The sequence below is a fragment of the Echeneis naucrates genome, chromosome 15 (genome assembly GCF_900963305.1).
Source record: "Echeneis naucrates chromosome 15, fEcheNa1.1, whole genome shotgun sequence".
NCBI lineage: Eukaryota > Metazoa > Chordata > Actinopteri > Carangiformes > Echeneidae > Echeneis > Echeneis naucrates.
This window is the reverse complement of record NC_042525.1, coordinates 2252299-2267295: the sequence shown is the minus strand read 5'-3', so window position 1 is coordinate 2267295 and position 14997 is coordinate 2252299. Positions and strand designations below refer to the sequence as shown.

Here is a 14997-nt window from a genome sequence, read left to right as displayed (position 1 = left end):
ATACTTAGAGAGATAATTAGCACCCAGGTGGATGATTGGAGTGTCCGTCCACACATGAGCCAAAAGAATAATTCCCTAGACGTTATTGGATAATGAGTAAGAGCTGCGTGGAGGCTCAGCGACCTCAGACTTCTGGCCTGGACATGAACGGATCAGTACACGGAAATCAATTCACATTTGTCATCTGGCAAGGCAGAAACACGCAGGAATCCAAAGAAGCATTGAATCCTTTCACTCAGATCCAGAGAAGGATTCCTGTTTCCAGGCAGGTCGGAGGAGAGAACTGGAGCTCAGTGAGTCACAAAAAAAAAAAAAAAAAAAAAATAGGGCAGCATTCAAATCAAGTCAAGAGCCTGATTTTCCTAAGGGTGTATTTATTAGTGAGGAAGTGTCTAATAGAAGAAAAAATTTGAAGGATTAAGCTCCGCCACAGTGTCTGATAGAGGAATTCTCTAAATTAAATTGAATTAAAACAACATTTTAATGAACAGAAGCACTAATCTTCTGCCAGCAGAAACCACGATGACACAATCAGAGCAAACCAGCACCTGACAACGAGGCATCGTTTTCCAACTCGAGTTCATCTGCTTTGGTATGAAATAATTCCAGTTTGGTGAAGTTTGGTTCATAACTGAAAACCTGGCAATTGTGGTGATTGATGAGAATGGAAGATTGTAAACACTCGATATATTGAGTTTCATCTGCAACGCAGAAGTCTCCAAGGTGCAATTCATCAACACAATAACACAGTAAGATGGATATTACAATGGAACAAGGCATGCATAGAGTGAATCTCTGTAGGCTCCAGCTGGGATGTTGCATATTGTATCTTACTGCCTGCTATACACAATAAAAGCAATATTAAAATCATTGCGTAAAAAGTCAGTATTTTCATAAACTCACATTAGTAATAAATCATCTGCAATGAAAAGTGTAACCGCCTCATTTTAGAGCTTCAGCTTCTTGCTCAAAGAAATATTTGCAAAGCTGCCTGAAAAAACCTTGAACTGTGAAATATACAGTAATATTGAGTGGAGTATTGGGTTTATTCTGCAGTACATCACATGACAATTAAGTTAGGGAGTCCATAAAGTACGCAGTTGAAAGCTGACGGCGTGGGAGTCGTTTTGTGGTGAACATGGTCTTCGTATGAGTCGGAGAGGAGCGCTGGATCTGCTGAGGAGAGTCAGAGAAAACTGTAAATATACCTGAGGGATGTGGTGTAATTCTTTTTTGGGTTCATACTGGATGACATTTCATTTTCTTCTTTGCTAGGAATAGTGTGATGTGCGCATACAATACAGAATGTAAAAACTGAGGTGATGAGTTGAATATACGGTACCACAAGATCCTGTGATGTTTTGGTGCTTCATCTGGCTTCTATTTCTTTTCCTCAGCGCATGGATGGTCTGACCAGAGGTCAGTTTGACCCTTAGAAGATCTGTGACAAATGGAGGCATGCAAATTTGTGTTACTACAATAAACTAATAAAATGATTTATGAGTCAGAAAATGTAACACTCACTGTTCAGAACAGCAGCCATGTCGTGTGCTTTCTGTTGAAGGCTGCTGGGCCACTGATTGAGGACAACACAGCCGACGCCGGCTAAACTCAGCAGCAGAACCGTCTCCAGAGGTTTCTGCAGGCCAAGCTGTTCTTCCCTGGGGAGGAGACAGTGAGCTTATTAGAGAGAGAGAGTAGGTGGGGAAGCTCTGAGACAAAGACATCAACTTTAACTACTGAAGTGAATCCAGTAAACTCCATTAGGAAGTTCAAGGAGGCCCCTTTATTTAAAACCTACCTCTTGTGCATATCAAGGACTGACTGACAGCTGGTCTTGTTCTGAAACTGGTCAAAGAGCAGAGCTATGCGGCAGTCTGAGGAGAGGAAACATCATTATTAGGATGTGATGTGGTAACAGAGTGAATAAAGCCTCTGATGAAAGATAACTATTCACAAATACACCAAAGTGGGATTTGATGGAAATATAGATCATTCATTGTGTTTAACTGTGTTTTGTTCAGCTGCTTGGTAAACTCCTCAGCAGACTCAGACTGCTGGCTGTAAAAATCTCAGGTTGTAAAAGTCTCAGTTGTGTAGAAACAGTCAAAGCAGAGTTGCATAGATCGAACTTCGCCCCCAAAAGAGTCACACTAGGAAACAACCTTCTCACCTAAACAAGTCAAAGATACAGAGATAAACTAACTCCAAGTGCAGATGGTGCAGCATGTACAGTGCGACACCTTTTGTTTCCCCTGATAGACAAAACCTGCCCAGGCCTAATTATAAATCAATGGCCAATTAGGTGGGAACGGTCATGAATGTTGTGAAGTAACAGCTGGAATTCAGACAATGGTGCCAGTCACGCTATAGTTAGCAGCAGTGACGCTGGGCAGGTGGGTGGCACATATGTCTGGCCTGGGGCGATGTGTGAGGCCAGCCTGATCCTGTCAGTCACAGCCGGCCGCCCAACCACCAACCCTCACACTGCATTTGTTTGCTGGTCAGGAGAAGACAGGAGCCACAAAGGTGAAGCATTAGTGGTTTTGTGAAATACCTCTGAAGGTGAGAGCTGGAGGGTGATTTTCATAAATTTTATTATTTAGTATGGCAGAGTATGGCGAATGTAAATAAATTAAAAACGTCAAGAAAGGAAAATGATTTAAAGAACCAGTTCAAGAATCAAAGAGGAAATTGGTTTCATTGAGTTGAAATTGATTTCACTCAAAGCCAAATGTCACACTATTTCCAGTCAATAATTTTCATCTACCGTCATTATGTAGTGGATCTTGCACATTCCTGGTAGTGTGAAACAGAGTTCTGTCAAAATACAGCAGGACTCACACCGATATGTTTGACATGCTGCGAACTTGTAAGGCTAACATCTGTAGAGACCACATAAAAACTCAGGTTCAATTAAGAAGTGCAGAGGGAAATGACAGTGTCTGGGTGTACAGTACCAAACAGACTGAGCAGAGTTAGGCAGGCCGGAGGGATGTTTGCCGTGAAGCTCTCCGTCCCGAGGTAAATAAAGCCGCTGCATCTGCTCAGCAGCTGCTGCATCTCAGACAGACTTGACAGAGCAGAAGTTAGTTGTATAGAAATGGAATATATACAAAGGTTGGTCGCTGCATTGGATTCATTTTGGTCACTTAAAGGTTCTAACCTGGGTGTTTGTTTGCTGCCCACGAAGCCCTCCCACAGATGAGTGAAATGCTCGCTGTGTGTTTCCAAAATCTCCTTCATCCTCGTGCTCAGACTGGTCCCTTCTGTGCCACATGCAGACAACAAGATATGAAACAGGATAAGACTAGAAGGGACCTATGATGTAACTTATACCAGAACACATAAGTCCAGGTTTAATAAAAGTTGTACAAGAGGATCAGATGCAGAACCAGCTGCTGGCTGTAACACAATGTACAGTGAATGAACATTAATCATCACAGAACAGGGCTGAGTCTGTAAAAGACTTCCTCTGTGGTCCAGTGCACATCCCTCCACATACACAAATAAAAAAACTGCTTAAAATGAACTGCAATGCAATTGATCACAAGCAACAGCCATTTATATCAGTCACAAAGCATCGCTTCCATTGAATTAATGCAGAGAGCGCATTAACCCGATTCTCTGAATAACATTTACCTACCAAAGATACATCTGAAGTTACGTGCGTCGACAGGGAAGGTGTTTGAAGGTGACACACGGCTGGTGGGTATCTGTGTAAATAAATTAAAAGTTGTTGCTGCTGAACCTCAACAGCACAGCTGCAAAACATCAATTATATACAATCAAAGAGCATTAATTTAAAAAATACATGTATGCACAACCAAGGCATTATGTCCGAGACATACAAAGGCAGTTGCAAAAGAGAATGTGAGAGCGGATTTTAAAAAAAGAGGAAAAGAAATGGAGCCAAAGAGGAAAGGGTTCATGCAAAAAATAGAAAGTGATGCATGACAGAGGATAATGGCTCTGCAGCCAGAAATAGGATTGTTACAAAAACACATGATGTAATTGATTGAAAAACACACTTAAAAGGGAGGCAGGTGGAACTTATATACTTACCCCTGCTGACAGTAGGTAAAAGTAATATTGCTGTCTGTATCTGGGTGGAGCAGATTAATTTACTGAACTCACCACTTTGATGGCATGGCTTTGATCTGCCTTCTCCTTAGTTCCTTTACCACGTTTGATTTCCTTTTTGTTGTCACTTTCAACTGCCACAAACAGGAAGCAGAATTAATATGCGCTCTTGTCTGTGGGGAAGATTACACAGCATTTGGACTGGGAAGGAAGAAAGAAAAAACTTTCAGTGTCTGCAGGTCAGTGACATTTATAGGTGACTGAAGAACTGTGCTGAAGGTTTGCTCGTGGCCTTTTTCAAACAGAAGCACTGAAGACCATTTAAGCATTTATCAATTTAACTGCCATGATTATTTGATCAAACTTTCATTAACACAACACCTTGGGACATACCTTTCATACTACAACTGTAAAACAAAAATGTTAAGACGGTAAACCTTGAGAAGAGGAAGAACAGATGCTTATGCAAAGGCAATCTGAAGGCGGTCTGTTTCTAGTTTGTGCTAATTTGTCCCGTGCACACCTCACAGAATAACAAATAGCACTTCTGAAAGTGGTTTCAGGCACTATATCTTCTTGACACAATGCTAAACTGTAGATGTCAAAATTATGGTAATGATGTTCCAGAAAAAGATCACTTTTATCCTGCTTCTCATCAACACCCACACACACACACACACCTGATCCAGGTATTGAATGATGGATTAAAAAAAAAAAAAAGGATGTTCTTCTCATTTTATATCTGTGGCACAACCAAGTGTGACGCACACACACACAAATGTAAATTATAGTTCAATAGTAACCTTTGAATATTCACTCAAGTTATGCAAATAATTTAACCTTTAAAAAGCTAAAAATGTCTTAATCTTCAACTTCACTGCACTTTCTGCCCCCTTTTCTTTTCCCTCTAAAATACAAATGTTCCTTATTCTCCCAAGAATTGAGACACTATTACCACAAAAACTGGGATTTCTCTCTCCTGGCAGGGCTTTAAAATAAAACCCAGACAGAGAATAACAGACACAGAAAGCAATAAGCTGCTGAACAGAGAAACTGGCATGTAGTGAGCTGTATGTACCAATGTGGTCATTTAAACGTAATGCTTGATTTGCTCAGTAAGGGTCTACACTTGGCCAAAATCTAACCTACAGTGCCAATTCTAAATTGTTCGAACAGGCACCATAAAATGGCCTCAGTAAATGGACAACCATTTTAGCGAAGTGGGCCACGGTGCGCACGGATGTCCGCATGAACTTCTGCTTGTTGCCAGGATGTGAAATGACCTTTCTATCCTGAACAAATTCCATTTCTATGGTTGACTGCCTGCTGTCCAAATCTTAGCGCCAAGATGCTTTTATAAATAAAGGCCATTATTTACTAAAATGTAATTTAATGTGATGAGGAACTTTATATGAGGCAAACATCCGGGCAGTTATACTGCATTCGATATCTGTCTCTCTGAGCGAAAACATTTAAATTCCTGCTGATTAAAAGGTTTTATTTTAAGTCTAATCTTGCTGCTACTTTACTGTTCATATTATCAGTACATTATCAGTGGAATATTGGTCCACTGGTCAAATTGTATTCATTGCTACATCATTTTGATATAAAAGTAACATTAAAGGTATTTTTTGAATTAAATAAAGAGATTAATGTTAAACTAATGATAGATCTTGATTAAACAAACTTTGGGCTACTTAACTTTGTAGTAGATGAACTTGAACGGGGGGGGGGTTTGATTTGGGCCAAATTCACAGGCTGAATACTGAGATGGAATTCTGCTGCTGATTGAAGTCAGACTTTTTGGAGTTATCTCATTTGTCCAAAGCAGAGACATGTCAGTCTGTATCTATTTAAACTGTAAAATGGACAGCAGAGCCATAAAATATCATGAATTATGCAAAGACCATAGTCAACAGATAGAGTCCACCAGACTAGCTGACTTGTGGGGTTCATGGGAATTGTTAGGAATGTGTTAAGATGTGTGGTGCGTCCTTGTTACCTTTCTCTGATTCTTCTCGGTTCAGTCGCCTGTGGAGAAGTTGCAGGGAAAGGTCTCGTGACACAGAGCCCAGGCCTTCCTCCTGCAGGACTGACAAAGCCTCCAGTGGCAACTCCAGCAGTTTTCTGTCCGCCAGCAACACCACATATCCCCCCACTTCCATTTGTGATTGGCCTGCAATCGGTGTGTATACACACACACACACACATAAATGTACAGCAATTTTCAAACATGCATTTTGTGGCAGAGCAGCTATTTTTCTCACAAACAACGCACTCTACCCTCACTTGAGCTCCCTTTTTCTTCTTTATCTTTGGGTTTAGTCATCTCAAGACAGGGTGCTGCTGCAGCCTGGAGCCTGTGTGAGATAACGGGCAGAAAAGGAACAATGAGACTACAATAACCTGTCAACTGAAGTAGAAACACACTGTGTGACAAAACAAAAACAAAACACTCTGCACTTGCAGTGCAATCTTGTTGCAAGTATCCCAAAATGCAGAGAGAGTTGATTTAAAGTTTCCTTCCTCCAGGTAAGAGAATTGAATGAAATTTGCAGAGGAGAAAATTGGGAATCTGATGACACACATTACATTACCGAAAGCAAGAGAAGTCAAACTGCGTGAGAAGTGGTTTCAAATAGTCTTCCATATCTTGTACTATTTGGCAGAAGTGAGTTGCTAATTTTTCATCTGCGGCAGTTTTCTGTATGAGGGAACAAAAAGAAAAAAAAGTTTCAGTAGCTGTGATACAGTATTCACTGTTTCAGGTCACTCATTACATTCATAGATGGATTCCTTTCAGCGACACAGTGGTTGGAAATCAGCCAGCTGCCTCATATCTCAATGCAAGGGAATGAGTTGATTTGTCAGACTGACAGCAGATAATGTTAATAGAGTGAAAGAAACGTAGAGGTGTGAAGAGGAATAACCTGATACTCCTCAGGGGCCTCCATCCTGCCCTCAGTTGTGTGCCTGCAGGCTTCCTTGAGGAGGGCATGTCTAGCTTGCTGGCTAAAGGCCCGAGTCTGCTCCCTCAGAGCCAGCAGAGCCTCAAGGCAAACTGAAACATTGGCCACTCTCGAACACGTCAGGCTACCTGCAACAATGGAACTGACACACCATCAGACATGCATACTCTCAGACACATGCGGGCCTTCTAATTGGTCCCCATGAGCGCCTCAACCACTTCCTCCTCCATGTCACGCCTCTTTAGTTACATTTCACTCTCTCCTCTCTCTGATCAGGCCGGCACACAGAGAGGTCAAAGGGAAAAGAAGGCGTTTCTTTTCTACATTTCATTGCTTTCTCCGTCCTCTGTGTCTTCATTAACTAAACCAATGCCTCTTTTCTCCAGGACTCTGCATAAACTATGTGTGAAATTGCCTGCATGTCCCATAAAAGAAGGAAATCTGTCTGGTCCTAATGTTGTGAATACTGGTTCAGAAATGAACAAATACAAAACCTGTAGCTTGTCCAGTCTTTCCTTTTTGATTCTCTGCAGCTTTTGCCTCATAGAAAGCTCCATAAAGCGTTGATCTAAAAATGAAACAGACCAACACAATGAGTTAAAACTCAACATAGAGCAAAAGCAAAAAGATAAGGACAAAATAGAAGTTACCCATCTTCAGAGTGCTGGAGCAGCAAGATCTTCAGGTTAGCTGGAAGCTCCGTGAGGATGTTTAGGTGGTTGGGATTGATTGCCAGCTGGGTGAAAGGCTGCAGACCAGAAAGTCATTTGAACATCACGACATTCCAGGAAATGTAAAAAGTAAATCATGGTCTTAAAAAACTGGGCTCCACCATAGAGATTTCATTAATATCCTAATTATTCAAAATGATTCAGAAACCAAATTGTGCCACTTACCGAGATCAGTTGAAGACCAATCTTTATCATGATATAGCAGATCAATTACTGCACCTTGTTCAAAATCAGTGACTGACTATTCACATTTAAAATCTAAATGATTTCATGTTTTTAAGTGGAAGGTAATTACATTAAATACCAGATAGTTTTTACACCTAAACACCTATTCAGGCACAGAGTACCAGCAGGATGGCCCACATACAGCACATACACATACATAAACTTTTATGCAGAAGTAGGTTTGCAGTTCCACTACTCCACTTCTGAATTCTTCAGTACATTCAGAGCAAAGGTCAAAACAGCACCAACATCGTGTACCCTGTCAAGGGAATTTATCAAGATGGGAATGGCAATATCCATAAACCATGAGTTGTGTGTGTGTGTGTGTGTGTGTGAGGCAATACCTTGGAGAGGCTGCTGAGGGAGTCCTTTACTCTCCTCAGCATGCTGCTGGGCCTCTCCTCCTGAGAAAGGAGCAGTTTCCTGTGGAGGTGGAGCAAAGCTGAGGACTGGGACATGCTAGTGTCACCACAGGCAGAATCAAGAACTTCTGCTATCATAGCTGCAGCACAACAGCTCTGGGGGAAAAAACAAATCACAGATCAATGACAAGGCTAGGCAAAAGTAGGAATTACAATGTGTGGTTGATGTCTCAAAGAATACTGGCTGCAGGTCAGTGTTAGGAAACAGACCACTATTTCAGGAGCATCACAGTTTTCTAAATATATTATGCACACACAGTTTACTGAAGACATTGGCTGCATGGATAGGCACGGTAGTTTAGCGTATGATTTGATGCATTATACCTGAAACAGAGCAAGATATTGGCCTGCCATTGCAGGTTCAGACTGGCCGTGACAGTCCAGCATGTTGATAGAGGCATCAGCCAGGATGGAAATGGGCAGATTATGTTGAAGACACAGGTTGATGGCTTCAGCAAGTGCTTTACTGGCCTGTGACAACAGCTTCTGAGCTTTATGCCTGCTTTGCTGAACAATTAAGATACACAACAAACACACAGCTAGATAAGTATTGTACATTATAAAAGTGAATGCAAGTAATTCCAAATGTAATATTTTTTTGCATTGGGGTGGAGATTAATGTAAATATAAATTTTGTGCTACAACTGATTTCTATACGACTTCCACACATCCACAGATATTTAGAAAGTTTTCGGGGGCATAATGGGTCCTTTCAGTCCCTTCAGATTCCCTCCTCTTCTACGAGACGGAAAAAAATCTCTTTACACCAAGTATGGGTATGAGAAAGAGTTCAAGGTTCCAGGTGTTAGGGAAACATGCTTATGTTTGCCAGAGTCTTCAAAAGATGAGCCTTAAAGTCATGGTTTATTAGATAGTATCGTAACATAAGGTTATTAAGTTCTATGCCATTTGGGAGAAGGCTATTTCATCTGTTTAAAATCTACTTATTTCCCTGCAGAAGAAAAAAACTGATTAAAACCAACACAGAAGGCATTTATCTAATATTCAATATTAATAATACCTTTTGGATTGTTACATCTAATATCAAAGCAGGCAACTTAGCCAAGTCAATCATCATCACCAACTGCATCGTTCTTAATATTGTAAACTAATGCCACATAAATAAAACATGGCTTTATTCTGTACCAGGTTTGAAGTGGAAGTGAGATCTCTGTGCACTGACTTTTAATATGTGAACAATGCAGGATGCCCAGGGGTTTGCCTCAGAGCTTTGAGGTGTGAGGTGAACCTCAGTATAAAAACAAAAACAAAACACCAGAGTTGATATGAGTCAGAAGTGACTGGCTCACTTGTCAAGAGGTATGTACCTGCAGCTCAGCACTTTTGGCAGAGGTCATTCTTAACTCTTCTCTGTTTGATTCTCCAACAGTCTCATTCCCTGAATTCTCCTCCATGGAAACAGTTTTAGGGTCAGAGCAGGCCTCCTTCAAAGAACAAGAACAAAACTGTGATTAGAATTAAATCCCCTCATGATCAAAAACCATGAACACTTGTGTCTTAAATTATCTAAGCAGACATCCATCTCTCCAATTACGATAAGCTTCCCACTCTATGAAATGACCTTTTCCAGATTATTTGCCATTGGAGTGTGCGCATGTACAAGTGTGTGTTTGAATCAGTATTCCCAAAGGGAATGCATGTAAAATTCCACCAACAGTCTGAAGATTTGTATGACTTCTTGTAATTAATTGTGAGTACTTGCGTGAGTACTTGTGACATGCGTATTGCCTACATGCTTATTTTTCCCCCAGAGTGCACACAGATAAATGGGGTCCTCGTGCACAGCCAGTAGCCTGAAGTACTTTCCCATCAGACACAGACAGCGAGCTCTGGTTTCCACGTTGTCCGAAGAATGACAACTGACTGCAGTCAGCTGACCCAGAGCGACCTGCCCCAGAGTGCTGCCCACACTCCGCCATTCCTGGACGACAACACAAAAACGTGAAGGTCAGAGGAGGCCGGGTGGATAACTTATGAAGACAGGGGGAAAAAAAAGAAAAAAAAAAAAAAGCTAGATAGAATGAGAGTCATTTGGGAAAAAAACTACAGAATAATATCAACTGTATTTGATTATACCATTCACAAGAACCAAGAGAAGAGCTGTCAGAGTTAACCTCCTTTCAGCCTTAACTATTAATACTGAATGAGCAATTTCCAGCTCAGCGCTCTTGGTGATACAACTGCTAACATCTCATATGGCTTTCCAAGCATCGCTTGTCTGCCAATAAGCACATCCTGAAGAGTATATATCGTGTTACCTATTGTAACTCTATGTTATGGTTTGAAAATTGCATTATTAGGAACTGGATATGTTGCAATTGCAACAGAAATTGCACTTTATTTAGTGCGTTTCATGAAAAGCAGTATGATAGAGGAGAGTGAGGAAACACCATAAGTTAAAGACCTCGGCCAGGTTAAACCCCAGTCAGTAATAATTCCAAATAAATATACCGATGAAACTTGGTATGATGGGGTTGTTGTATTACACTGTGTGCTGTGTAACCTGTTCTATAGAGTTTGGCTCAGGTGTGCAGCGTGTAAACTCCTCCAGTGCTATCTCAGCAGAGGTCTTCCTCTCCCAGGACAGAGCTCGGCGTTTCTCTTCAGCACAGTGCTCCTCCAGCATGGCCAGACTTAATTCTGCTAGAGTCAGTCGGAGGCGCAGCAGCCGCCGCATCGCTGCCAAAGACATCCCATCACTCTGGCAAGGACAGGATAGAGAGCACCAATATTCACAGTTATGATTATAGAAAATATACAAGGATTAAAACGGAAGATTAACACTGAAAAACATGACACAACTGAACATGGAGCCACATTTTTTCCAACTGATTGGCATGTGTTATAGCATGATTTCTGTGACTACAGCTGCTGTCTATTTTACATGTTACAGGTTGGATGCCAGAACTTAGTGGCGCAGCAGCACCATCTGCTGAAAACAAACAGCTACAACCCAGCCCCAACATGTGACTCAAACATCCACAGGAGATTTAAACAAAAACTAAATAGAAAAAGGATTTGCAGCAGGTGTGAGAGTTGCTCAATCAATATTTCTTATTATCTTAAATTCCATCAACATGTAAATTGAGGCAGCAGTCAGTGTTATGTCAGTCCATTTCTGGCAGGAAAGCACATCTGGATGAGAGCCTGTGTAATGTCTGGATAAAATATGATTGTGACACCAATTTGCTCTTGACAAGTCTCAGTAATTGCTGCTTTATCAGGTTATGTCAAAACATTATGAAACTGTAGTATGAGATATAAAGGCCAGCACATGTACACACAGCCAAGAACAACAGTTTTATTAACCTCAAGCAGTAACTCAGTTGTGATTGACTCTATTAAACTCTTTAGTAAATGAAAGTGCGGATGGCGGAAACAAAGCCTCTCTCTAACATTATTCACTTCATTTCAGGAGAACTCTCTTGGCTCAACAATGAAAAATCTGTTCAAGTGATAAATAGAATAAAAAATTTGCCGTCTGAACATCGACTGAAATGGCCAGCAAATTCAGCCAGAATGCAGTTTGACTGCCAAATAAACGTTCTTTCACATAATAAAAAAAAAAAAAAAAAAGGGAACACAGTGGACAGTTCTTTTTGTTTTTGGTTCTGTACAGTCACTGATTTTTGCTGTTCATCTTCACCCGTATTCAGTATCAGTATCAGATCAGTATCCACAGATTTTTTTATGTACTCTTTATTTACCTCCTCCTGTGGGGGCAGCAGGCTCTGAGCATTCAGCACCACATGTTCCTGCCCTGTGACAGCTAGCTGCATTTGGGAGAGGCCATCGAGCAAGAGGTTGCGTTTCTCCACTTCATCAGCAGCATGTTTGGCTAAAACCCTGCAGAGGAAATATGTGGTGAGCAGGTGAGAGAAAACAAGGGCCAATTATTTGGGTGAGAAATTACTGAAAGATTGCAGTGTAACCAGAGAGTAGTTTGAAATTATTCTTTGGTTTGACTTTACGTGGCCATTTTTAATTGTACCCAACACTCAGGTTGTGAGTAAATCCTGACTAACCTTAAACTGTGTGCGCACTCAGCATGTGCCTCTGCTGCCTCTTCTTTATAGCCCAGTTCAGTGAAACTACCGGCACACTCCCTGAACGTGTCGCAGGCAGCTTTTAGCCTCTTGACAGCCTTAGTGGAGAGAAGCTCTCCAGCTTCAACCCCAATAATGGCACGGATACATTCGATGGCACCTCTGGAATACAAAACATTGCATTAAAACAAGGTTATGGAAATGCCCAGAGTAGATAAAAAAAAAACAAAACAAAAAAAAAAAAAAAACGAAACTACATGCAAAGAAGACTTTACTAATTTCATATGATCTGTTTTATTTTTGACTAAATTATCAGTTAATGTCCAAGTTTTTTTTTCTCTGTACAGACCTTGATTATAAAAATCAAGAGGTGTCTCTAAAAGTTAGTTCTTGAGTTATTTTATTTGTGTGGTGTTATTAAAGATATTTATATAGCACTACATGAAAAGTAGGGATTATTAAGAGGGGACTTTTGGTCACACAGATTTACAAATATAAGGTTACCTCATCTTTAATGAGAGGATCAAAAAGGCATGCTGTGGGACTCTGTTTACTTGATTCACCAGCTTCAGTGATTCACAGCCTTGCTTTATAATCTGCTCAGCCTGTAAAAGAAAAAAAAAAAAAAAAGAAGTAACTGCCCAGAATGTGGTGGATGTGAAGTGGTGAATCTGTACTGTACCTTGGTTTGTGAATCTTTGAGTCTCTGGCCTACTACAGCTCGAACCTTAGTGAAGATGAGTTGGTACCAGAATTCCTCGTCTCCGCACATATCTTGGGCTTTGTCCAGCAACATCAGAGCTGCAACGTGGTTTTGCTCTTCACAAGCCAAACCGGCCAGACTGAGCAAACTTCTTGCCACTGATTTGTGATCCCCAAGCTCCTGAGCAGACAGAATATGAAAAACTGTCACATGAGAGTAGTTTTATCTCATAGCAGAAGAGTTTCCTTTATAAAATCTTTAGTATGCCATAAAAGCGGAGCCAGACAGGTTTATATCGGATTTAACTTTTCTGTCTGAGCCTGATATTGTTTTCTTCTCTTTTAACTCACCTTTGCAGCCGACTGAGCCTCTGCCAGGAGCTCCCGGGCAGATTGATAAAGCCCCATACTGAGACAAACATCAGCTTTATCCAGCCAAATGTCCTGAGCTCTTACATCCATACTGTGTGTCGTCAACCCAATGTTTTCATGGATCTCACCTTTCTGAAAAATAACAAATACGTTTTTTTTCTGCAAAATATTTAACTGACAGCAGATTGGACACTGACCTAACACACAGACACACACACACACACACTAAACAGAATGCCACATACATAAGGAGAAAAAAAAAAAAATCCTTCCCATGTTCCCTGCCAGAATTTTGCAGCTTTATCATGTTAAAGTTTATGAGATGAGCTTTTTAAACATCAATATGAAATTCACACCGTTAAGTGAAGGCACTCAGTCCTGGTTTATGAGACAAATCATTAGACTGTTATAAACTTCATATATAATTCTGCTTCAATCAGCATTACATTATAAAAGTAATTAGAACAGACTGTTAGTAACTTGCAAGGACTTTCCCATTATTGTCTGTGAAGTAATAGAATACTAGAGCTAATTAAAGCTTGTAAATCGTTGTGAATGCGAATCATTTGATGGAAATAAAAAAAGTAAATTTATTTTGTGTGCAGCAGACTGACCTGACTGGAAGCTCTAGTCCTCAGAAGTTTTCTCTCCTGAGAAATAAGAATAAGCCTGCGGCACCTGAATCAAGAGTATGATATGATTACTAAAGAAAAAATGTGTAGACATGAAATTACCTAATACCTAAAAATCAATAAAGCTGAGCTGGCATACTCCATCTGTTCTTGTTCTTGGATTCTGCACAAATTCAGGAGCCTCTCGTGATATGGTGACAGTGTTTCCAAACCCAGCTCACAACAGGTCCTCACAATTCTAATGAGATTAAAAAAAAAAAAAAAAAAAAAAACAGCAATAAACACCAAAAAACCCTCAAAGGAAAGTCACTACACAAAATCGACTAACTGGGTATAAATAAGATTTCTAAAAGTTTGTAATGCTGCACCTTGATGCTCATCAGTCTTTGTTACTTTAATCAAATTTCATTCTGTTTCATTCAGTTCAAATAAAGTGAATTCGAGTGAACTAAAACTTTTTTTCTTTTGTTCATATTCCTAAAAATATTTGAACTACTCCAATTCCACTTCGCTGACACTTTCAAACTCACAACTGTTTGAGTGAGGCGGCTAATTAGCTTTGAGCCTCTTGAGGAGTTTCCCTTTGATGCTGTGTGCTCACCTAAGGCGGTAGACATCAGAGAGGCTCCTCCTATCCAGAAGGTCATGAGCAATGAGCTCAGCTAGATGCATTATGGGCAGGGTCAGGTGATCAAGTGAGAGAGAGTGAAGTTCTTTTACCAGCAGGTCAAGATAAAACAAGCTGCGAGCCTGCAGGAAAAAAAGGATTACATTTTTACATTATCCTGGAAATG

The 14997-nt window shown here is 40.5% G+C and overlaps 1 protein-coding gene across 1 annotated transcript in view; it reads right to left on the bottom strand.

The window, feature by feature from the left end:
* Positions 1-1060: 1060 nt before the first annotated feature.
* cfap46 (cilia and flagella associated protein 46) overlaps positions 1061-14997 on the bottom strand; it is a 36548-nt gene continuing 22611 nt past the window's right edge. The window contains exons 31-57 of the mRNA XM_029521766.1: positions 14805-14953; positions 14343-14441; positions 14186-14249; positions 13551-13703; positions 13180-13380; positions 13002-13102; positions 12477-12659; positions 12159-12297; positions 10955-11152; positions 10184-10372; positions 9759-9875; positions 8755-8937; positions 8353-8526; positions 7703-7800; positions 7547-7620; positions 7014-7180; positions 6681-6787; positions 6355-6443; positions 6086-6241; positions 4138-4217; positions 3647-3716; positions 3167-3269; positions 2961-3073; positions 1802-1877; positions 1525-1661; positions 1343-1441; positions 1061-1173 (exon numbers count right to left, since the gene is read on the bottom strand). Coding sequence (XP_029377626.1) covers positions 1061-1173; positions 1343-1441; positions 1525-1661; positions 1802-1877; positions 2961-3073; positions 3167-3269; positions 3647-3716; positions 4138-4217; positions 6086-6241; positions 6355-6443; positions 6681-6787; positions 7014-7180; positions 7547-7620; positions 7703-7800; positions 8353-8526; positions 8755-8937; positions 9759-9875; positions 10184-10372; positions 10955-11152; positions 12159-12297; positions 12477-12659; positions 13002-13102; positions 13180-13380; positions 13551-13703; positions 14186-14249; positions 14343-14441; positions 14805-14953 — 3432 coding nt within the window. The remainder of the gene's footprint in view (positions 1174-1342; positions 1442-1524; positions 1662-1801; positions 1878-2960; positions 3074-3166; positions 3270-3646; positions 3717-4137; positions 4218-6085; positions 6242-6354; positions 6444-6680; positions 6788-7013; positions 7181-7546; positions 7621-7702; positions 7801-8352; positions 8527-8754; positions 8938-9758; positions 9876-10183; positions 10373-10954; positions 11153-12158; positions 12298-12476; positions 12660-13001; positions 13103-13179; positions 13381-13550; positions 13704-14185; positions 14250-14342; positions 14442-14804; positions 14954-14997) is intronic.